This window comes from Oncorhynchus kisutch, linkage group LG27 (assembly GCF_002021735.2).
Source record: "Oncorhynchus kisutch isolate 150728-3 linkage group LG27, Okis_V2, whole genome shotgun sequence".
In the NCBI taxonomy this organism is placed as follows: domain Eukaryota; kingdom Metazoa; phylum Chordata; class Actinopteri; order Salmoniformes; family Salmonidae; genus Oncorhynchus; species Oncorhynchus kisutch.
Genome location: NC_034200.2, coordinates 43,029,575 through 43,053,117, shown reverse-complemented (window position 1 = coordinate 43,053,117; position 23,543 = coordinate 43,029,575). Strand labels below are relative to the sequence as shown.

The following is a 23,543-nucleotide window of genomic DNA, read 5'->3' as shown; positions in this document are numbered from 1 at the left end:
AGATAGAGAGGGGGAGGGAGAGGGAGAGGGAGATAGAGAGGGGGAGGGAGAGGGAGAGGGAGAGGGAGAGGGGGAGGGAGAGGGAGAGGGGGAGGGGGAGGGAGAGGGAGAGGGAGAGGGAGAGGGAGAGGGAGAGGGAGAGGGAGAGGGAGATAGAGAGGGGGAGGGAGAGGGAGAGGGAGAGGGGAGGGAGAGGGAGAGGGAGAGGGAGAGGGAGAGGGAGAGGGAGATAGAGAGGGGGAGGGAGAGGGAGAGGGAGAGGGGGAGGGAGAGGGAGAGGGAGAGGGAGAGGGCGAGAGACATATTATTGAACTTGCAGCACCTCGATATATAAAAGTTGCATACATTTGCAGTATAGTTGAGGCAATTTTAAATGCACATTTTGTTTGTAAAGACTAAAAGTTACAGAAAATGTTACAGCACTGTGGCTCTTTTTTGTTGGCTAGATTTTTTAATTTGTCCATCTACCTGCCGGTACATCAGAAGTAACTAACAAGCAGAACATTAGATTATTTACAATTGGTAACCTTAGGTTGTCCAAAACACAATATTGATATCAGTCTTACAGTCGAAACCAGACAGTACGAAGGTGCAGACAGCAGCTTAGAGGAAATAGAAGGTCATATTATCAGCTTTTGTCTTTTTTACTTGCCCAGTTCTGTTATGTCAGTGCAGATGGACAAGGAAAGGAAACAAGGATAGGACACAAGAGGAGGAGACAAGGAGAGTAGAGGAAGCTACTCAAGAGTATTGAGATGAAGCCCATGTGCACTAAGGGTTTCCGCCGGTTACCAATACCCCATAACAACAAAGCAAAAACAGGTTAGTAATTTAATTTGTACATTTATGATTAAATATATATATATTAAATATCCCATTTGCATATGTATTCAGACTCTTACTTCGTTGAAGCATCTTTGGCAGCGATTACAGCCTCAAGTCTTCTTGGGTATGACGCTACAAGCTTGGTACACCTGTACAGTGCCTTGCGAAAGTATTCGGCCCCCTTAAACTTTGCGACCTTTTGCCACATTTCAGGCTTCAAACATAAAGATATAAAACTGTATTTTTTTGTGAAGAATCAACAACAAGTGGGACACAATCATGAAGTGGAATGACATTTATTGGATATTTCAAACTTTTTTAACAATTATTCATATAAAATCTTCCTTTGTGAACTGTTCCTAATATCTGTTGTTCGTCATGTAGGTTGAGGGGGCTGTAAAAGATCTCAGTAGCCATTGTGTTGTCACTTTCAATGGTTCATTAGAAATGGTGCATCATTGAAAAGTCAAGTGCTATTGCAAGGCTCTTATTATTAAAGATGTAGTTTAAGTATAACTCTGACTGGTTTGTGAAGTTTGTCTTTCTCTTCATTTGGAAATACAGAAATTAACCACCACACATTTCTGGGGGGAATGGCCCTAGCCCTCACCCTCCGATCCAACAGGTCCCAGACATGCTCAATGGGATTGAGATCCGGGCTCTTCACTGGCAATGGCAGAACACTGACATTACTGTCTTGCAGGAAATCACACACAGAATGAGCAGTATGGCTGGTGGCATTGTCATGCTGGAGGGTCATGTCAGGATGAGCCTGCAGGAAGGGTACCACATGAGGGAGGAGGATGTCTTCCCTGTAACGCACAGCATTGAGAATGCCTGCAATCACAACAAGCTCAGTCCGATGATGCTGTGACACACCACCTCAGACCATGACGGACCCTCCACCTCCAAATCGATCCCGCTCCAGAGTACAGGCCTCAGTGTAACGCTCATTCCTTCGACGATAAACGCGAAATCTGACCATTACCCCTGGTGAGACAAAACCGCGACTCGTCAGTGAAGAGCACTTTTTGCCATTCCTGTCTGGTCCAGCGATGGTGGGTTTGTGCCGTAGGTGACGTTGTTGCCGGTGATGTCTGGTGAGGACCTGCCTTACAACAGGCCTACAAGCCCTCAGTCCAGCCTCTCTCAGCCTGTTACGGACAGTCTGAGCACTGATGGAGGGATTGTGCGTTCCTGGTGTAACTCGGGCAGTTGTTGTTGCCGTCCTGTACCTGTCTCGCAGGTGTGATGTTCGGATGTACCAATCCTGTGCAGGTGTTGTTACACGTGGTCTGCCACTGCAAGGATGATCAGCTGTCCGTCCTGTCTCCCTGTAGCTCTGTCTTAGGCGTCTCACAGTACGGACATTGCAATTTATTGCCCTGGCCACATCTACAGTCCTCAAGCCTCATTGCAGCATGCCTAAGGCACATTCACGCAGATGAGCAGGAACCCTGGGAATCTTTCTTTTGGTGTTTTTCAGAGCCAGTAGAAAGGCCTCTTTAGTGTCCTAAGTTTTCATAACTGTGACCTTAATTGCCTACCGTCTGTAAGCTGTTAGTGTCTTAATGACCGTTCCACAGGTGCATGTTCATTAATTGTTTATGTTTCATTGAACAAGCATGGGAAACAGTGTTAACATTTTTACGAATTATCTTTTGCTGAGTTTATACAGTATATACTCCGGAATCTGACATTGTTCATCCTAATATTTATATATTTCTTAATTTCATTATTTTACTTATAGATTTGTGTGTATTGTAGTGAATTGTTAGATATTACTGCACTGTTGGAACTAGCATTTCACTACACCTGCAATAACATCTGATAAATATGTGTATGTGACCAATAACATCTGTTAAATATATGTCTGGACCAATAACATCTGTTAAATATGTGTATGGACCAATAACATCTGATAAATATGTGTATGGACCAATAACATCTGATAAATATGTGTATGGGCCAATAACATTAGATTTGATTCCATTAGCCAAATTTCCTTTCTCTATCTCCTCCCTCTTCCCCCTGAATTGTACACTCATTCACTCCCCCTCTAAACGCATGGGATTGGTCGTTCACTCCCCCTCAACGATCTAGACGCATGGGATTGGTCGTTGACTCCCCCTCGACGATCTAAACGCATGGGATTGGTCTAAGCAAGTAGAGAGGGCGTTTCCATTTCCAACAAATCCCTTTGAGTGGGCACAGGATTGTACCAGTGCCCACTCCATGGTGAAGGATGAGGGATTCAGAGAAAGGGGATTAGTCTATTGTGATGTACAGTAGGTTGAAGTTGCCCTGATACACTGATCTTAGATCAGTTTAGCATTTTCTCCACTTATGGTTAAGGTTAAAAATGGAGAAGGGGAAGCTGATCGTGGATCTGTAGATAGGGTAAACTTCACTCCAGATTGATCTGTTGTGAGCTTATGGGGCAGGAAGGGATGTGGAAGCTAAGTCTGTCACCACCCTCTCTCATCACCGTCACACAGCCAGCCAGGCAGTAAGGCCATGCAGCCAGCCAGCCACACAGCCAGGCAGCAAGGCCAGGCAGCCAGCCAGCCACACAGCCAGGCAGCAAGGCCAGGCAGCCAGCCAGCCAGCCACACAGCAAGGCCAGGCAGCCAGCCAGCCACACAGCCAGCCAGGCAGCAAGGCCAGGCAGCCAGCCAGCCACACAGCCAGCCAGGCAGCAAGGCCAGGCAGCCAGCCAGCCACACAGCCAGCCAGGCAGCAAGGCCAAGCAGCCAGCCAGCCAGGCAGCAAGGCCAGGCCTCCATCAACACACACATTTAGGACTCCCACAGGATACAGGGGCCTATTGTCACATAGGGACATCACAACACAGCACCAGACCTGGGTTCAAGCAGTATTCTAAATATTTTCAAACAATTCCTGAGATTGATAGCGCTTTCCTGGTGTAATGGAACCAAGAGAATTCTAAACAATGGCAATTTCACACTCCAGGCAGGAAAACACTCAAATTATTTGAAAGATTTCGAATAGTATTTGAACCCAGGTTTGAACACAACACAGGCTGTGACACAGTGAGCTGGGTTGGGTGCAGGGTAAGAACCTATACTGTGGAAGAGGACAGATTCTGAATCCCAAATGGCACCCTATTCCCTACATAGTGCACTTAGGGTCCTGGTCAAAACTAGTGCACTATATAGGGAATAGGGTGTAATTTGGGATACAAGCATAGATATACTAGTGTTAGGTTATCAACTCATTGGGTCCAAGGTTTTTTAATACAGCAGATGACATCAGAGAGACGGACATACCTGAGAGGCTGTGGAAAGTCAACAGGCGCTAATGAGGAAAATTAACGAAAATGACCATCTGTTTAAATTAACACGGGTCTATGTGTTTTATCCGTTAACTAATTATTCCATGAATAGAATCATTTACGACACGATATACAAAACTACATTAAACATGTTTCTTATCTCTTTCCAAGAGTCCCATGAACTATAAATGTTAAAGACAATCATTCCTATATAACTTTCCTCCTCTTACAGATACAGTTATCACGTCTGATATCTCGAGATGAAAGCAACCTTTTACATTTAGATAGCAGCATGTTGATACAACACCAGAGCCCAGGCATATCCTCTTATCCTCTCTCCCTGACAAGTGAATGGAAGGGAAATGAAGGTTAACCTAGGCGACGCTATCTATAGATAGTGTTGCTAACCATCCAAGGTGGTAATTTCATTTAATTTATTTTTATTTCACCTTTATTTAACCAGGAAGGCCAGTTGAGAACAAGTTCTCATTTACAACTGCGACCTGGCCAAGATAAAGCAAAGCAGTGCGACACATACAACACAGAGTTACACATGGAATAAACAAACATACAGTCAATAATACAGTATAAACAAGTCTATATACGATGTGAGCACATGTGGTAGGATGGTAAGGCAATAAATGGTGGCGAAGTAAATACAATATAGCAAGTAAACACTCGGAGTGATGGATGTGTAGAAGATGAACGGAGCAAGATAAATAAATAACAGTATGGGGATGAGGTAGCAGGATGGAATATTTACAGATGGGCTATGTACAGGTGCAGTGATCTGTGAGCTGCTCTGACAGCTGGTGCTTAAAGTTAGTGAGAGAGATATGAGTCTCCAGGTTCAGTGATTTTTGCAATTCGTTCCAGTCATTGGCAGTAGAGAACTTGAAGGAAAGGTGGCCTAATCAGGAATTAGCTTTGGGGATGACCAGTAAGATATACCTGCTGGAGCGCGTGCTACGGGTGGGTGTTGCTATGGTGACCAGTGAGCTGAGATAAGGCGGGGCTTTACCTTGCAAAGACTTATAGATGACCTGGAGCCAGTGGGTTTGGCGACAAATATGAAGAGATAGCCAGCCAACGAGAGCATGCAGGTCGCAGTGGTGGGTAGTATATGGGGCTTTGGTGACAAAACAGATGGCACTGTGATAGACAGCATCCAAATAGCTGAGTAGAGTGTTGGAGGCTAATTTGTAAATGACATCGCGAAGTCAAGGATCTGCAGGATAGTCAGTTGTACGAGGGTATGTGTGGCTGCATGGGTGAACAAGGCTTTGTTGTGAAATAGGAAGCCGATTCTACATTTAATTTTGGATTGGAGATGCTTAATGTGAGTCTGAAAGGAGAGTTTACAGTCTAACCAAACATCTTGGTTTTTGTAGTTGTCCACATATTCTAAGTCAATACTGTCCAGAGTAGTGATGCTAGTCGGACGGGCGGGTGCGGGCATTTAGTTTTACTTGCATTTAAGAGCAGTTGGAGGCCACGGAAGGAGAGTTGTATGGCATTGAAGCTCGTTTGGAGGTTAATTAACAGTGTCCAAAGAAGGTATCACGAATGGTGTCGTCTGCGTAGAGGTGGATCAGAGAATCACCAGCAGCAAGAGCGACATCATTGATGTATACATAGAAAATATTGAACCCTGTGGCACCCCCATAGAGACTGCCAGAGGTCCTGACAACAGGCCCTCCGATTTGACACACTGAACTCTGTCTGAGAAGTAGTTGGTGAACCAGGCGAGGCAGTCATTTGAGAAACCAAGGCTCTTGAGTCGGAATGTGATAAGAATGTGGTGATTGACAGAGTCGAAAGCCTTGGCCAGGTCGATGAATACAGCTGCACAGTATTGTCTCTTATCGATGGCGGTTACGATATCGTTTAGGACCTTGAGCGTGGCTGAGGTGCACCCATGACCAGCTCGGAAACCAGATTTCATAGCGGAGAAGGTACGGTGGGATTCGAAATGGTCGGTGATCTGTTTGTTAACTTGCCTTTCGAAGACCTTAGAAAGGCAGGGTAGGATAGATATAGGCCTGTAGCAGTTTGGGTCTAGAGTGTCTCCCCCTTTGAAGAGGAGGATGACCGCAGCAGTTTTCCAATCTTTGGGGTTCTCAGACGATACGAAAGAGTGTTTGAACAGGCTAGTAATAGGAGTTGCAACAATTTCGGGAGATCATTTTAGAACGAGAGGGTCCAGCTGATTTGTAGGGGTCCAGATTTTGCAGCTCTTTCAGAACATCAGCTATCTGGATTTGGGTGAAGGAGAAATGGGCAGGCTTGGGCAAGTTGCTATGGGGGGTGCAGGGCTGTTGACCAGGGTAGGGGTGGGGGTGGCTAGGTGGAAAGTTTCCTAGCCTCAGTGCAGTGGGCAGCTGGGAGGAGGTGCTCTTATTCTCTTTGATGCTAATGTCGTACGCCACAGGATGTTTTTGTGCTGGTCAAGGGCAGTCAGGTCTAGAGTGAACCGCGGGCTATATCTGTTCCTGGTTCTAAATTTTTTTGAATGGGGCATGCTTATTTAAGATGGAGAGGAAAGCACTTTTAAAGAATAACCAGGCATCCTCTACTGACGGGATGAGGTCAATATCCTTCCAGGATACCCAGCCAGGTCGATTAGAAAGGCCTGCTCGCTGAAGTGTTCTAGGGAGCATTTGACAGTGATGAGGGGTGGTCGTTTGACCGCAGACCCATTACGGACGCAAGCAATGAGGCGGTGATCGTGAGATCCTGGTTGAAGACAGCAGAGATGTATTTGGAGGGCAGGTTGGTTAGGACGATATCTATGAGGGTGCCTGTTTTGACCTGGTAGGTTCATTGATAATTTAGGTAGCATTGCTAACCATCCAAGGTGGTGCTAATGCTATAGGTAGCGTTGCTAACCATCCAAGGTGGTGCTAATGCTATAGGTAGCGTTGCTAACTATCCAAGGTGGTGCTAATGCTATAGGTAGCGTTGCTAACCATCCAAGGTGGTGCTAATGCTATAGGTAGCGTTGCTAACCATCCAAGGTGGTGCTAATGCTATAGGTAGCGTTGCTAACCATCCAAGGTGGTGCACCCTAAAGTCATAGTAGCAACTGAAGATCTGTCATCAAACAGAGGCATGGCAGCCTGGGTACATGTAGAGCAACTCACCTAATGCAGTCATTTAAAAATAAATAAATAAAGTTATTTCCAGTATCTAACCTGATGTAGCTGTCCTCTGGATGAATGAACTCGTGGAAGAACTGAAACTGATAGAGGTAGAGGACGACCAGGTGTCCAGCGCTGAATATGGCCATGAGGACACACATACAGCTGAAGATGAGGGTGTCGAAGGTCCGACAGAACGACCACCACGTACACAGGAACAGGAACACGAAGAAATAGACCGCCGACGTCAGGGAGGGCAGAATTATACCTTCAAAATACACATACATTTATTAATCAATTAATCAATCAATCAACCAATCAATAAGTAGACTGCCGAGTTCAGGGGGGGGGGGCAGCATGATACCTGGTGGAAAAATAATAAGCATTCAGATAAGAAATATGACCAGAAGTTTATTTACAGCAAGCTACACTGTGGGTGAGATGTGAGCATTCAGATATAACAGAGAAGACCAGAAGTTTTTCCTGACCACGTGACCTGACTAAGAAAATCTCTGGGCCCTATTTTCACTATAGTCATATTTAAGAAATGTAATAGCACTCATAAAGAAGGGTTTGTACACAGTAAGATAGGTGGAGGCTGATTCTACCACTGAAAGACACTGACCTGTTAGCCCTAGTAGTATGGTGACCACCACTTTCCCTGCGGTGGTGATCAGATTCCCAATGATCTCCTTCACTTTGGACGCCACGGCAGCGACGCAACCCAGAATCTTCATCTTGGTGCTCTCCTCTTCCTCCTCCTCTTCTTCCTCCTCTTCCTCCTCCTCCTCCTCCTCATCTTCCTCATCCTCCATTTCTTCCTCCTCTTCTCCGGCCTCGTACCCAGCCTCAAAGTTTTCATCCAACAGGACATTGTCATCAAGGCTAAGATCTTCCTCTTCAACCTGGTTGGTAGACAGAGAGTTCAAAGTTCACAGACAGTGTGCCGAAACAATTCAGAGCCAATCCAAAATGGATACATACTTGTTCCTGCAAAAACCAGCACCTGGTTCTAGACACACTGCGGTGCCCAGGCTTTTATTTGGTATTTCTTTCAACAATTCAGTGTATAAAGAAAGGGATGGCAAAATCTCCTCATGAACAACTACTAGTTAGAGGTGGCCAAACCTCCTCATGAATAACTACTAGTTAGAGGAGGCCAAACCTCTTCATGAATATCTACTAGTTAGAGGTGGCCAAACCTCCTCATGAATAACTACTAGTTAGAGGTGGCCAAACCTCCTCATGAATATCTACTAGTTAGAGATGGCCAAACCTCCTCATGAATAACTACTAGTTAGAGGTGGCCAAACCTCCTCATGAATAACTACTAGTTAGAGATGGTCAAACCTCCTCATGGAGAACTACTGGTTAGAGGTGGCCAAACCTCCTCATAGAGAACTACTAGTTAGAGGTGGCCAAACCTCCTCATGAATAACTACTAGATAGAGGTGGCCAAACCTCCTCATGGAGAACTACTAGTTAGAGGTGGCCAAACCTCCTCATGAATAACTACTAGTTAGAGGAGGCCAAACCTCCTCATGAATAACTACTAGTTAGAGGTGGCCAAACCTCCTCATGAATAACTACTAGTTAGAGGAGGCCAAACCTCCTCATGGAGAACTACTAGTTAGAGGTGGCCAAACCTCCTCATGGAGAACTACTAGTTAGAGGAGGCCAAACCTCCTCATGAATAACTAGTTAGAGGAGGCCAAACCTTCTCATGAATAACTACTAGTTAGAGGAGGCCAAACCTCCTCATAGAGAACTACTAGTTAGAGGTGGCCAAAACTCCTCCTCCTTACTTTCGGCGCCGACAGAGATGGCCGCCTCGCTTCGCGTTCCTAGGAAACTATGCAGTTTTTTGTTTTTTTTACGTGTTATTTCTTACATTGGTACCCCAGGTCATCTTAGGTTTCATTACATACAGTCGAGAAGAACTACTGAACATAAGAGCAGCGTCAACTCACCATCAGTACGACCAAGAATATGTTTTTCGCGACGCGGATCCTGTGTTCTGCCTCTCAAACAGGACAACAGAATGGATCCCATGCAGCGACCCAAAAAATGACTCCGAAAAAGAGGGAAACGAGGCGGTCTTCTGGTCAGACTCCGGAGACGGGCACATCGTGCACCACTCCCTAGCATTCTTCTCGCCAATGTCCAGTCTCTTGACAACAAGGTTGATGAAATCCGAGCAAGGGTAGCATTCCAGAGGGACATCAGAGACTGTAACGTTCTTTGCTTCACGGAAACATGGCTCACTGGAGAGACGCTATCGGAGGCGTGCAGCCAGCGGGTTTCTCCACGCATCCCCCCGACAGAAACAAACATCTTTCTGGTAAGAAGAGGGGCGGGGGCGTATGCCTTATGGCTAACGAGACATGGTGTGATGAAAGAAACATACAGGAACTCAAATCCTTCTGTTCACCTGATTTAGAATTCCTCACAATCAAATGTAGACCGCATTATCTACCAAGAGAATTCTCTTCGATTATAATCACAGCCGTATATATCCCCCCCAAGCAGACACATCGATGGCTCTGAACGAACTTTATTTGACTCTTTGCAAACTGGAATCCATTTATCCGGAGGCTGCATTCATTGTAGCTGGGGATTTTAACAAGGCTAATCTGAAAACAAGACTCCCTAAATTTGATCAGCATATCGATTGCGCAACCAGGGGTGGAAAAACCTTGGATCATCGTTACTCTAACTTCCGCGACGCATATAAGGCCCTGCCCCGCCCTCCTTTCGGAAAAGCTGACCACGACTCCATTTTGTTGATCCCGGCCTACAGACAGAAACTAAAACAAGAGGCTCCCATGCTGAGGTCTGTCCAACGCTGGTCCGACCAAGCTGACTCCACACTCCAAGACTGCTTCCATCACGTGGACTGGGATATGTTTCGTATTGCGTCAGATAACAATATTGACGAATACGCTGATTCGGTGTGCGAGTTCATTAGAACGTGCGTTGAAGATGTCGTTCCCATAGCAACGATTAAAACATTCCCTAACCAGAAACCGTGGATTGATGGCAGCATTCGAGTGAAACTGAAAGCGCGAACTACTGCTTTTAATCAGGGCAAGGTGACTGGTAACATGACTGAATACAAACAGTGCAGCTATTCCCTCCGCAAGGCTATCAAACAAGCTAAGCGTCAGTACAGAGACAAAGTAGAATCTCAATTCAACGGCTCAGACACAAGAGGCATGTGGCAGGGTCTACAGTCAATCATGGACTACAAGAAGAAATCCAGCCCAGTCACGGACCAGGATGTCTTGCTCCCAGGCAGACTAAATAACTTTTTTGCCCGCTTTGAGGACAATACAGTGCCACTGACACGGCCTGCAACCTTAAACATGCGGGCTCTCCTTCACTGCAGCCGAGGTGAGTAAGACATTTAAACGTGTTAACCCTCGCAAGGCTGCAGGCCCAGACGGCATCCCCAGCCGCGCCCTCAGAGCATGCGCAGACCAACTGGCCGGTGTGTTTACGGACATATTCAATCAATCCCTATACCAGTCTGCTGTTCCCACATGTTTCAAGAGGGCCACCATTGTTCCTGTTCCCAAGAAAGCTAAGGTAACTGAGCTAAACGACTACCGCCCCGTAGCACTCACTTCCGTCATCATGAAGTGCTTTGAGAGACTAGTCAAGGACCATATCACCTCCACCCTACCTGACACCCTAGACCCACTCCAATTTGCTTACCGCCCAAATAGGTCCACAGACGATGCAATATCAACCACACTGCACACTGCCCTAACCCATCTGGACAAGAGGAATACCTATGTGAGAATGCTGTTCATCGACTACAGCTCGGCATTCAACACCATAGTACCCTCCAAGCTCATCATCAAGCTCGAGACCCTGGGTCTCGACCCCGCCCTGTGCAACTGGGTACTGGACTTCCTGACGGGCCGCCCCCAGGTGGTGAGGGTAGGCAACAACATCTCCACCCCGCTGATTCTCAACACTGGGGCCCCACAAGGGTGCGTTCTGAGCCCTCTCCTGTACTCCCTGTTCACCCACGACTACGTAAACACGCACGCCTCCAACTCAATCATCAAGTTTGCGGACGACACAACAGTGGTAGGCTTGATTACCAACAACGACGAGACGGCCTACAGGGAGGAGGTGAGGGCCCTCGGAGTGTGGTGTCAGGAAAATAACCTCACACTCAACGTCAACAAAACTAAGGAGATGATTGTGGACTTCAGGAAACAGCAGAGGGAACACCCCCCTATCCACATCGATGGAACAGTAGTGGAGAGGGTAGCAAGTTTTAAGTTCCTCGGCATACACATCACAGACAAACTGAATTGGTCCACTCACACAGACAGCATCGTGAAGAAGGCGCAGCAGCGCCTCTTCAACCTCAGGAGGCTGAAGAAATTCGGCTTGTCACCAAAAGCACTCACAAACTTCTACAGATGCACAATCGAGAGCATCCTGGCGGGCTGTATCACCGCCTGGTACGGCAACTGCTCCGCCCACAACCGTAAGGCTCTCCAGAGGGTAGTGAGGTCTGCACAACGCATCACCGGGGGCAAACTACCTGCCCTCCAGGACACCTACACCACCCGATGTTACAGGAAGGCCATAAAGATCATCAAGGACATCAACCACCCGAGCCACTGCCTGTTCACCCCGCTATCATCCAGAAGGCGAGGTCAGTACAGGTGCATCAAAGCTGGGACCGAGAGACTGAAAAACAGCTTCTATCTCAAGGCCATCAGACTGTTAAACAGCCACCACTAACATTGAGTGGCTGCTGCCAACACACTGACACTGACTCAACTCCAGCCACTTTAATAATGGGAATTGATGGGGAATGATGTAAATATATCACTAGCCACTTTAAACAATGCTACCTTATATAATGTTACTTACCCTACATTATTCATCTCATATCCATACGTATATACTGTACTCTATATCATCGACTGCATCCTTATGTAATACATGTATCACTAGCCACTTTAACTATGCCACTTTGTTTACATACTCATCTCATATGTATATACTGTACTCGATACCATCTACTGTATCTTGCCTATGCTGCTCTGTACCATCACTCATTCATATATCCTTATGTACATATTCTTTATCCCCTTACACTGTGTATAAGACAGTAGTTTTGGAATTGTTAGTTAGATTACTTGTTGGTTATTACTGCATTGTCGGAACTAGAAGCACAAGCATTTCGCTACACTCGCATTAACATCTGCTAACCATGTGTATGTGACAAATAAAATTTGATTTGATTTGATTTGAACTACTAGTTAGAGTTAGAGGTGGCCAAACCTCCTCATAGAGAACTACTAGTTAGAGGTGGCCAAACCTCCTCATAGAGAACTACTAGTTAGAGGAGGCCAAACCTCCTCATGAATAACTACTAGTTAGAGGTGGCCAAACCTCCTCATAGAGAACTACTAGTTAGAGGTGGCCAAACCTCCTCATGAATAACTACTAGTTAGAGGTGGCCAAACCTCCTCATAGAGAACTACTAGTTAGAGGTGGCCAAACCTCCTCATGGAGAACTACTGGTTAGAGGTGGCCAAACCTCCTCATGAATAACTACTAGTTAGAGGTGGCCAAACCTCCTCATGAATAACTAGTTAGAGGAGGCCAAACCTCCTCATGAATAACTAGTTAGAGGAGGCCAAACCTCCTCATGAATAACTAGTTAGTGGAGGCCAAACCTCCTCATGAATAACTAGTTAGAGGAGGCCAAACCTCCTCATGAATAACTAGTTAGTGGAGGCCAAACCTCCTCATGAATAACTAGTTAGAGGAGGCCAAACCTCCTCATGAATAACTAGTTAGTGGAGGCCAAACCTCCCCATTGAATAACTAGTTAGTGGAGGCCAAACCTCCCCATTGAATAACTAGTTAGAGGAGGCCAAACCTCCTCATGAATAACTAGTTAGTGGAGGCCAAACCTCCCCATTGAATAACTAGTTAGAGGAGGCCAAACCTCCTCATGAATTGTGTTTTGTTTATTTTTATTTTTACAGGGACAGTGCACATTAATCAACATTTCAGTAAAAGTGCCGGTTTTAGCCAACCGGCTAATTTTCAACCGCAGTCCCTGGGCAGGTTATTAAAAACAATTACAATATAGACAAAAGCAACATAGAACAAGCAAGACATAGCAACATAGGACAAGCAAGACATAGCATACAGACAGAGCAACATAGGACAAGCAAGATGTAGCATACAGACAGAGCAGCATAAAACAAAAAGCAGCAAGTCAAAAAAGTGTTTCCACACCTCACAAGCTACAGACAACATGGAGAGTGGCAACACACAGCTAGGGACCATGTTCACAAATCTGATTGACCTTTAGCCATGTCTTCAAGCATTTTGTGAAAGTGTGATATGTGGTGCAGTTATGTGTGTCTGATGGCAGTGTATTCCAGACATGGGAAGCTCTACTAGTTAGAGGTGGCCAAACCTCCTCATAGAAACTACTGGTTAGAAACCTCCTCATAGAAACTACTGGTTAGAGGTGGCCAAACCTCCTCATAGAAACTACTGGTTAGAAACCTCCTTATAGAAACTACTGGTTAGAAACCTCCTCATAGAAACGACTGGTTAGAAACCTCCTCATAGAAACTACTGGTTAGAGGTGGCCAAACCACCTCATAAAAACTACTGGTTAGAGGTGGCCAAACCACCTCATAGATAACTACTAGTTAGAGGTGGCCAAACCTCCTCATAGAAACTACTGGTTAGAGGTGGCCAAACCTCCTCATGGAGACCTACTGGTTAGAGGTGGCCAAACCAAATCATAAAAAGTACTGGTTAGAGGTGGCCAAACCTCCTCATAGAGAACTACTAGTAAGAGGAGGCCAAACCTCCTCATAGAGAACTACTAGTTAGAGGTGGCCAAACCTCCTCATGAATAACTACTAGTTAGAGGTGGCCAAACCTCCTCATGAATAACTACTAGTTAGAGGTGGCCAAACCTCCTCATGAATAACTACTAGTTAGAGGTGGCCAAACCTCCTCATGGAGAACTACTGGTTAGAGGAGGCCAAACCTCCTCATGAATAACTACTAGTTAGAGGCCAAACCTCCTCATGAATAACTACTAGTTAGAGGAGGCCAAACCTCCTCATAGAGAACTACTAGTTAGAGGTGGCCAAACCTCCTCATAGAGAACTACTAGTTAGAGGTGGCCAAACCACCTCATTAAAACTACTGGTTAGAGGTGGCCAAACCTCCTCATAGAGAACTACTAGTTAGAGGTGGCCAAACCTCCTCATGAATAACTACTAGTTAGAGGTGGCCAAACCTCCTCATGGAGAACTACTAGTTAGAGGAGGCCAAACCTCCTCATAGAGAACTACTAGTTAGAGGTGGCCAAACCTCCTCATAGAGAACTACTAGTTAGAGGTGGCCAAAGCTCCTCATAGAAACTACTGGTTAGAGGTGGCCAAACCTCCTCATGGAGAACTACTAGTTAGAGGTGGACAAAGCTCCTCATAGAAACTACTGGTTAGAGGTGGCCAAACCTCCTCATGAATAACTACTAGTTAGAGGTGGCCAAACCTCCTCATGAATAACTACTAGTTAGAGGAGGCCAAACCTCCTCATAGAGAACTACTAGTTAGAGGTGGCCAAACCTCCTCATGGAGAACTACTGGTTAGAGGTGGCCAAACCTCCTCATAGATAACTACTAGTTAGAGGAGGCCAAACCTCCTCATGAATAACTACTAGTTAGAGGTGGCCAAACCTCCTCATAGAGAACTACTAGTTAGAGGTGGCCAAACCTCCTCATAGAGAACTACTAGTTAGAGGTGGCCAAACCACCTCATTAAAACTACTGGTTAGAGGTGGCCAAACCTCCTCATAGAGAACTACTAGTTAGAGGTGGCCAAACCTCCTCATGAATAACTACTAGTTAGAGGTGGCCAAACCTCCTCATGGAGAACTACTAGTTAGAGGAGGCCAAACCTCCTCATAGAGAACTACTAGTTAGAGGTGGCCAAACCTCCTCATAGAGAACTACTAGTTAGAGGTGGCCAAACCTCCTCATGAATAACTACTAGTTAGAGATGGCCAAACCTCCTCATGGAGAACTACTAGTTAGAGGTGGACAAAGCTCCTCATAGAAACTACTGGTTAGAGGTGGCCAAACCTCCTCATGAATAACTACTAGTTAGAGGTGGCCAAACCTCCTCATGAATAACTACTAGTTAGAGGAGGCCAAACCTCCTCATAGAGAACTACTAGTTAGAGGTGGCCAAACCTCCTCATGGAGAACTACTGGTTAGAGGTGGCCAAACCTCCTCATAGATAACTACTAGTTAGAGGAGGCCAAACCTCCTCATGAATAACTACTAGTTAGAGGTGGCCAAACCTCCTCATGGAGAACTACTGGTTAGAGGAGGCCAAACCTCCTCATGGAGAACTACTGGTTAGAGGTGGCCAAACCTCCTCATGAATAACTCGGATGGGGCCACAGTGTCTCCTGACCCCTCCTGTCTCAGCCTCCAGTATTTATGCTGCAGTAGTTTATGTGTCGGGGGGCTGGGGTCAGTTTGTTATATCTGGAGTACTTCTCCTGTCCTATTCGGTGTCCTGTGTGAATCTAAGTGTGCGTTCTCTAATTCTCTCCTTCTCTCTTTCTTTCTCTCTCTCGGAGGACCTGAGCCCTAGGACCATGCCCCAGGACTACCTGACATGATGACTCCTTGCTGTCCCCAGTCCACCTGGCCATGCTGCTGTTCCAGTTTCAACTGACCTGAGCCCTAGGACCATGCCCCAGGACTACCTGACATGATGACTCCTTGCTGTCCCCAGTCCACCTGGCCATGCTGCTGTTCCAGTTTCAACTGACCTGAGCCCTAGGACCATGCCCCAGGACTACCTGACATGATGACTCCTTGCTGTCCCCAGTCCACCTGGCCATGCTGCTGCTCCAGTTTCAACTGACCTGAGCCCTAGGACCATGCCCCAGGACTACCTGACATGATGACTCCTTGCTGTCCCCAGTCCACCTGACTGTGCTGCTGCTCCAGTTTCAACTGTTCTGCCTTATTATTATTCGACCATGCTGGTCATTTATGAACATTTGAACATCTTGGCCATGTTCTGTTATAATCTCCACCCGGCACAGCCAGAAGAGGACTGGCCACCCCACATAGCCTGGTTCCTCTCTAGGTTTCTTCCTAGGTATTGGCCTTTCTAGGGAGTTTTTCCTAGCCACCGTGCTTCTACACCTGCATTGTTTGCTGTTTGGGGTTTTAGGCTGGGTTTCTGTACAGCACTTTGAGATATCAGCTGATGTACGAAGGGCTATATAAATAAATTTGATTTGATTTGATTTGATAACTACTAGTCAGAGATGGCCAAACCTCCTCATGGAGAACTACTAGTTAGAGGTGGCCAAACCTCCTCATAGAGAACTACTAGTTAGAGGTGGCCAAACCTCCTCATGAATAACTACTAGTTAGAGGTGGCCAAACCTCCTCATAGAGAACTACTAGTTAGAGGTGGCCAAACCTCCTCATGGAGAACTACTAGTTAGAGGAGGCCAAACCTCCTCATGAATAACTACTAGTTAGAGGAGGCCAAACCTCCTCATGAATAACTACTAGTTAGAGGTGGCCAAACCTCCTCATAGAGAACTACTAGTTAGAGGTGGCCAAACCTCCTCATGAATAACTACTAGTTAGAGGTGGACAAACCTCCTCATGAATAACTACTAGTTAGAGGAGGCCAAACCTCCTCATGGAGAACTACTAGTTAGAGGTGGCCAAACCTCCTCATAGAGAACTACTAGTTAAGAGGTGGCCAAACCTCCTCATGAATAACTACTAGTTAGAGGTGGCCAAACCTCCTCATGGAGAACTACTAGTTAGAGGAGGCCAAACCTCCTCATAGAGAACTACTAGTTAGAGGTGGCCAAACCTCCTCATGAATAACTACTAGTTAGAGGTGGCCAAACCTCCTCATGAATAACTACTAGTTAGAGGTGGCCAAACCTCCTCATAGAGAACTACTAGTTAGAGGTGGCCAAACCTCCTCATGGAGAACTACTAGTTAGAGGAGGCCAAACCTCCTCATGAATAACTACTAGTTAGAGGAGGCCAAACCTCCTCATGAATAACTACTAGTTAGAGGTGGCCAAACCTCCTCATAGAGAACTACTAGTTAGAGGTGGCCAAACCTCCTCATGAATAACTACTAGTTAGAGGTGGACAAACCTCCTCATGAATAACTACTAGTTAGAGGAGGCCAAACCTCCTCATGGAGAACTACTAGTTAGAGGTGGCCAAACCTCCTCATAGAGAACTACTAGTTAAGAGGTGGCCAAACCTCCTCATGAATAACTACTAGTTAGAGGTGGCCAAACCTCCTCATGGAGAACTACTAGTTAGAGGAGGCCAAACCTCCTCATAGAGAACTACTAGTTAGAGGTGGCCAAACCTCCTCATGAATAACTACTAGTTAGAGGTGGCCAAACCTCCTCATGGAGAACTACTGATTAGAGGTGGCCAAACCTCCTCATGAATAACTACTAGTTAGAGGAGGCCAAACCTCCTCATGGAGAACTACTAGTTAGAGGAGGCCAAACCTCCTCATGGAGAACTACTAGTTAGAGGAGGCCAAACCTCCTCATAGAGAACTACTAGTTAGAGGAGGCCAAACCTCCTCATAGAGAACTACTAGTTAGAGGAGGCCAAACCTCCTCATAGAGAACTACTAGTTAGAGGTGGCCAAACCTCCTCATGGAGAACTACTGGTTAGAGGTGGCCAAACCTCCTCATGGAGAACTACTGATTAGAGGTGGCCAAACCTCCTCATAGATAACTACTAGTTAGAGGAGGCCAAACCTCCTCATGGAGAACTACTAGTTAGAGGTGGCCAAACCTCCTCATGAATAACTAGTTAGAGGTGGCCAAACCTCCTCATGAATAACTAGTTAGAGGTGGCCAAACCTCCTCATGGAGAACTACTGGTTCGTTGTGGATCTATAGTAAATTTACCCAGAGTAAAAATGGGAGGGACATGCTCAGTCAAGGGGAGGGTTCAATATTCTTAGTTTTTTTTAATCTAGTCCAAGGGAGGGTCAATTATGATGACATTTCTATATTTCTCAGTATTTTAGAATTCATTGCTTATTAGTCTATACGCTGAGTGTACAATGTTTGGGGGATTAAAAACAATGTTTCTTGCCCATGATGTATTTATCAGAGTTATTGATCTCACAAAAAGCCAGATTCAAGTAACTTATATTGTGGTACTGAAACTTGAAGGTTTTTAAACCAGACAGATTATAGGGAGACACTTATGACCTTCTCTCGTTGGGTTAAACCACAGAAGAAGAGTATCCAGCAGTTAAAGCTTACGTTGTTCTGCGTCGGTAGGCCTACTCTGTCTGGGGTGGAAAGATAGGCCTACTCTGTCTGGGGTGGAAAGGTAGACCTACTCTGTCTGGGGTGGAAAGGTAGGCCTACTCTGTCTGGGGTGGAAAGGTAGGCCTACTGTCTGGGGTGGAAAGGTAGACCTACTCTGTCTGGGGTGGAAAGGTACGACCTACTGTCTGGGGTGGAAAGGTAGGCCTACTGTCTGGGGTGGAAAGGTAGGCCTACTGTCTGGGGTGGAAAGGTAGGTCCTACTCTGTCTGGGGTGGAAAGGTAGGACCTACTGTCTGGGGTGGAAAGGTAGGCCTACTGTCTGGGGTGGAAAGGTAGGCCTACTGTCTGGGGTGGAAAGGTAGGCCTACTCTGTCTGGGGTGGAAAGGTAGGCCTACTCTGTCTGGGGTGGAAAGGTAGACCTACTGTCTGGGGTGGAAAGCTAGTCATACTGTCTGGGGTGGAAAGGTAGGCCTACTCTGTCTGGGGTGGAAAGGTAGGCCTACTGTCTGGGGTGGAAAGGTAGGCCTACTGTCTGGGGTGGAAAGGTAGTCCTACTCTGTCTGGGGTGGAAAGGTAGGCCTACTGTCTGGGGTGGAAAGGTAGGCCTACTCTGTCTGGGGTGGAAAGGTAGGCCTACTGTCTGGGGTGGAAAGGTAGTCCTACTGTCTGGGGTGGAAAGGTACGTCTACTCTGTCTGGGGTGGAAAGGTAGGTCCTACTCTGTCTGGGGTGGAAAGGTAGACCTACTCTGTCTGGGGTGGAACGGTAGGCCTACTCTGTCTGGGGTGGAACGGTAGGCCTACTCTGTCTGGGGTGGAAAGGTAGGCCTACTGTCTGGGGTGGAAAGGTAGGTCCTACTGTCTGGGGTGGAAAGGTAGGTCCTACTCTGTCTGGGGTGGAAAGGTAGACCTACTCTGTCTGGGGTGGAAAGGTAGGTCTACTGTCTGGGGTGGAAAGGTAGACCTACTCTGTCTGGGGTGGAAAGGTAGGCCTACTGTCTGGGGTGGAAAGGTAGGCCTACTGTCTGGGGTGGAAAGGTAGGTCCTACTCTGTCTGGGGTGGAAAGGTAGATCTACTGTCTGGGGTGGAAAGGTAGACCTACTCTGTCTGGGGTGGAAAGGTAGGCCTACTGTCTGGGGTGGAAAGGTAGACCTACTCTGTCTGGGGTGGAAAGGTAGGCCTACTCTGTCTGGGGTGGAAAGGTAGACCTACTGTCTGGGGTGGAAAGGTAGGTCCTACTCTGTCTGGGGTGGAACGGTAGGCCTACTGTCTGGGGTGGAAAGGTAGGCCTACTGTCTGGGGTGGAAAGGTAGGCCTACTGTCTGGGGTGGAAAGGTAGGCCTACTGTCTGGGGTGGAAAGGTAGGCCTACTGTCTGGGGTGGAAAGGTAGGTCCTACTCTGTCTGGGGTGGAAAGATAGGCCTACTCTGTCTGGGGTGGAAAGGTAGACCTACTCTGTCTGGGGTGGAAATGTAGGCCTACTCTGTCTGGGGTGGAAAGGTAGGCCTACTGTCTGGGGTGGAAAGGTAGACCTACTCTGTCTGGGGTGGAAAGGTAGGTCCTACTCTGTCTGGGTGGAAAGGTAGGACCTACTGTCTGGGGTGGAAAGGTAGGCCTACTGTCTGGGGTGGAAAGGTAGGCCTACTGTCTGGGGTGGAAAGGTAGGACTACTCTGTCTGGGGTGGAAAGGTACGTCTACTCTGTCTGGGGTGGAAAGGTAGGTCCTACTCTGTCTGGGGTGGAAAGGTAGACCTACTGTCTGGGGTGGAAAGGTAGGTCCTACTGTCTGGGGTGGAAAGGTAGGTCCTACTCTGTCTGGGGTGGAAAGGTAGACCTACTCTGTCTGGGGTGGAAAGGTAGGTCTACTGTCTGGGGTGGAAAGGTAGACCTACTCTGTCTGGGGTGGAAAGGTAGGCCTACTGTCTGGGGTGGAAAGGTAGGCCTACTGTCTGGGGTGGAAAGGTAGGTCCTACTCTGTCTGGGGTGGAAAGGTAGATCTACTGTCTGGGGTGGAAAGGTAGACCTACTCTGTCTGGGGTGGAAAGGTAGGCCTACTGTCTGGGGTGGAAAGGTAGACCTACTCTGTCTGGGGTGGAAAGGTAGACCTACTCTGTCTGGGGTGGAAAGGTAGACCTACTGTCTGGGGTGGAAAGGTAGACCTTCTCTGTCTGGGGTGGAAAGGTAGGCCTACTGTCTGGGGTGGAAAGGTAGACCTACTCTGTCTGGGGTGGAAAGGTAGGCCTACTCTGTCTGGGGTGGAAAGGTAGGCCTACTGTCTGGGGTGGAAAGGTAGGTCCTACTCTGTCTGGGGTGGAACGGTAGGCCTACTGTCTGGGGTGGAAAGGTAGGCCTACTGTCTGGGGTGGAAAGGTAGGCCTACTGTCTGGGGTGGAAAGGTAGGCCTACTCTGTCTGGGGTGGAAAGGTAGGCCTACTGTCTGGGGTGGAAAGGTAGGCCTACTGTCTGGGGTGGAAAGGTAGGCCTACTCTGTCTGGGGTGGAAAGGTAGGCCTACTGTCTGGGGTGGAAAGGTAGACCTACTCTGTCTGGGGTGGAAAGGTAGGCCTACTGTCTGGGGTGGAAAGGTAGGCCTACTCTGTCTGGGGTGGAAAGGTAGGTCCTACTCTGTCTGGGGTGGAAAGGTAGACCTACTGTCTGGGGTGGAAAGGTAGGCCTACTCTGTCTGGGGTGGAAAGGTAGACCTACTCTGTCTGGGGTGGAAAGGTAGTCCTACTCTGTCTGGGGTGGAAAGGTAGGTCCTACTCTGTCTGGGGTGGAAAGGTAGACCTACTGTCTGGGGTGGAAAGGTAGGCCTACTCTGTCTGGGGTGGAAAGGTAGACCTACTCTGTCTGGGGTGGAAAGGTAGTCCTACTCTGTCTGGGGTGGAAAGGTAGACCTACTGTGTCTGGGGTGGAAAGGTAGGCCTACTGTCTGGGGTGGAAAGGTAGACATACTCTGTCTGGGGTGGAAAGGTAGGCCTACTGTCTGGGGTGGAAAGGTAGGTCCTACTCTGTCTGGGGTGGAAAGGTAGGTTCTACTCTGTCAGGGGTGGAAAGGTAGGCCTACTCTGTCTGGGGTGGAAAGGTAGTCCTACTGTCTGGGGTGGAAAGGTAGGTCCTACTCTGTCTGGGGTGGAAAGGTAGGTTCTACTCTGTCTGGGGTGGAAAGGTAGGTCCTACTCTGTCTGGGGTGGAAAGGTAGGCCTACTGTCTGGGGTGGAAAGGTAGGTACTACTCTGTCTGGGGTGGAAAGGTAGGCCTACTGTCTGGGGTGGAAAGGTAGGTTCTACTCTGTCTGGGGTGGAAAGGTAGGTCCTACTCTGTCTGGGGTGGAAAGGTAGGCCTACTGTCTGGGGTGGAAAGGTAGGTCCTACTCTGTCTGGGGTGGAAAGGTAGGCCTACTGTCTGGGGTGGAAAGGTAGGCCTACTGTCTGGGGTGGAAAGGTAGACCTACTCTGTCTGGGGTGGAAAGGTAGGCCTACTGTCTGGGGTGGAAAGGTAGGTCTACTCTGTCTGGGGTGGAAAGGTAGGCCTACTGTCTGGGGTGGAAAGGTAGGTCCTACTCTGTCTGGGGTGGAAAGGTAGGTCTTACTCTGTCTGGGGTGGAAAGGTAGGTCCTACTCTGTCTGGGGTGGAAAGGTAGGTCCTACTCTGTCTGGGGTGGAAAGGTAGGTCCTACTCTGTCTGGGGTGGAAAGGTAGGTCTACTCTGTCTGGGGTGGAAAGGTAGGTCTACTGTCTGAGGTGGAACGGTAGACCTACTCTGTCTGGGGTGGAAAGGTAGGCCTACTCTGTCTGGGGTGGAAAGGTAGGCCTACTGTCTGGGGTGGAAAGGTAGACCTACTCTGTCTGGGGTGGAAAGGTAGGCCTACTGTCTGGGGTGGAAAGGTAGGCCTACTCTGTCTGGGGTGGAAAGGTAGGTCCTACTCTGTCTGGGGTGGAAAGGTAGACCTACTGTCTGGGGTGGAAAGGTAGGCCTACTCTGTCTGGGGTGGAAAGGTAGACCTACTCTGTCTGGGGTGGAAAGGTAGTCCTACTCTGTCTGGGGTGGAAAGGTAGGTCCTACTCTGTCTGGGGTGGAAAGGTAGACCTACTGTCTGGGGTGGAAAGGTAGGCCTACTCTGTCTGGGGTGGAAAGGTAGACCTACTCTGTCTGGGGTGGAAAGGTAGTCCTACTCTGTCTGGGGTGGAAAGGTAGACCTACTGTGTCTGGGGTGGAAAGGTAGGCCTACTGTCTGGGGTGGAAAGGTAGACATACTCTGTCTGGGGTGGAAAGGTAGGCCTACTGTCTGGGGTGGAAAGGTAGGTCCTACTCTGTCTGGGGTGGAAAGGTAGGTTCTACTCTGTCAGGGGTGGAAAGGTAGGCCTACTCTGTCTGGGGTGGAAAGGTAGTCCTACTGTCTGGGGTGGAAAGGTAGGTCCTACTCTGTCTGGGGTGGAAAGGTAGGTTCTACTCTGTCTGGGGTGGAAAGGTAGGTCCTACTCTGTCTGGGGTGGAAAGGTAGGCCTACTGTCTGGGGTGGAAAGGTAGGTACTACTCTGTCTGGGGTGGAAAGGTAGGCCTACTGTCTGGGGTGGAAAGGTAGGTTCTACTCTGTCTGGGGTGGAAAGGTAGGTCCTACTCTGTCTGGGGTGGAAAGGTAGGCCTACTGTCTGGGGTGGAAAGGTAGGTCCTACTCTGTCTGGGGTGGAAAGGTAGGCCTACTGTCTGGGGTGGAAAGGTAGGCCTACTGTCTGGGGTGGAAAGGTAGACCTACTCTGTCTGGGGTGGAAAGGTAGGCCTACTGTCTGGGGTGGAAAGGTAGGTCTACTCTGTCTGGGGTGGAAAGGTAGGCCTACTGTCTGGGGTGGAAAGGTAGGTCCTACTCTGTCTGGGGTGGAAAGGTAGGTCCTACTCTGTCTG

General features: G+C 47.9%; 1 protein-coding gene across 1 annotated transcript in view; it reads right to left on the bottom strand.

Annotated features, from left to right (window-relative positions):
• LOC109884233 (piezo-type mechanosensitive ion channel component 2-like) overlaps positions 1–23,543 on the bottom strand; it is a 243,994-nt gene that overhangs the window by 148,617 nt on the left and 71,834 nt on the right. Inside the window, exons 6-7 of the mRNA XM_031806768.1 lie at positions 7,886–8,096; positions 7,315–7,528 (exon numbers count right to left, since the gene is read on the bottom strand). Of these exons, the coding sequence (XP_031662628.1) occupies positions 7,315–7,528; positions 7,886–8,096 (425 nt within the window). The remainder of the gene's footprint in view (positions 1–7,314; positions 7,529–7,885; positions 8,097–23,543) is intronic.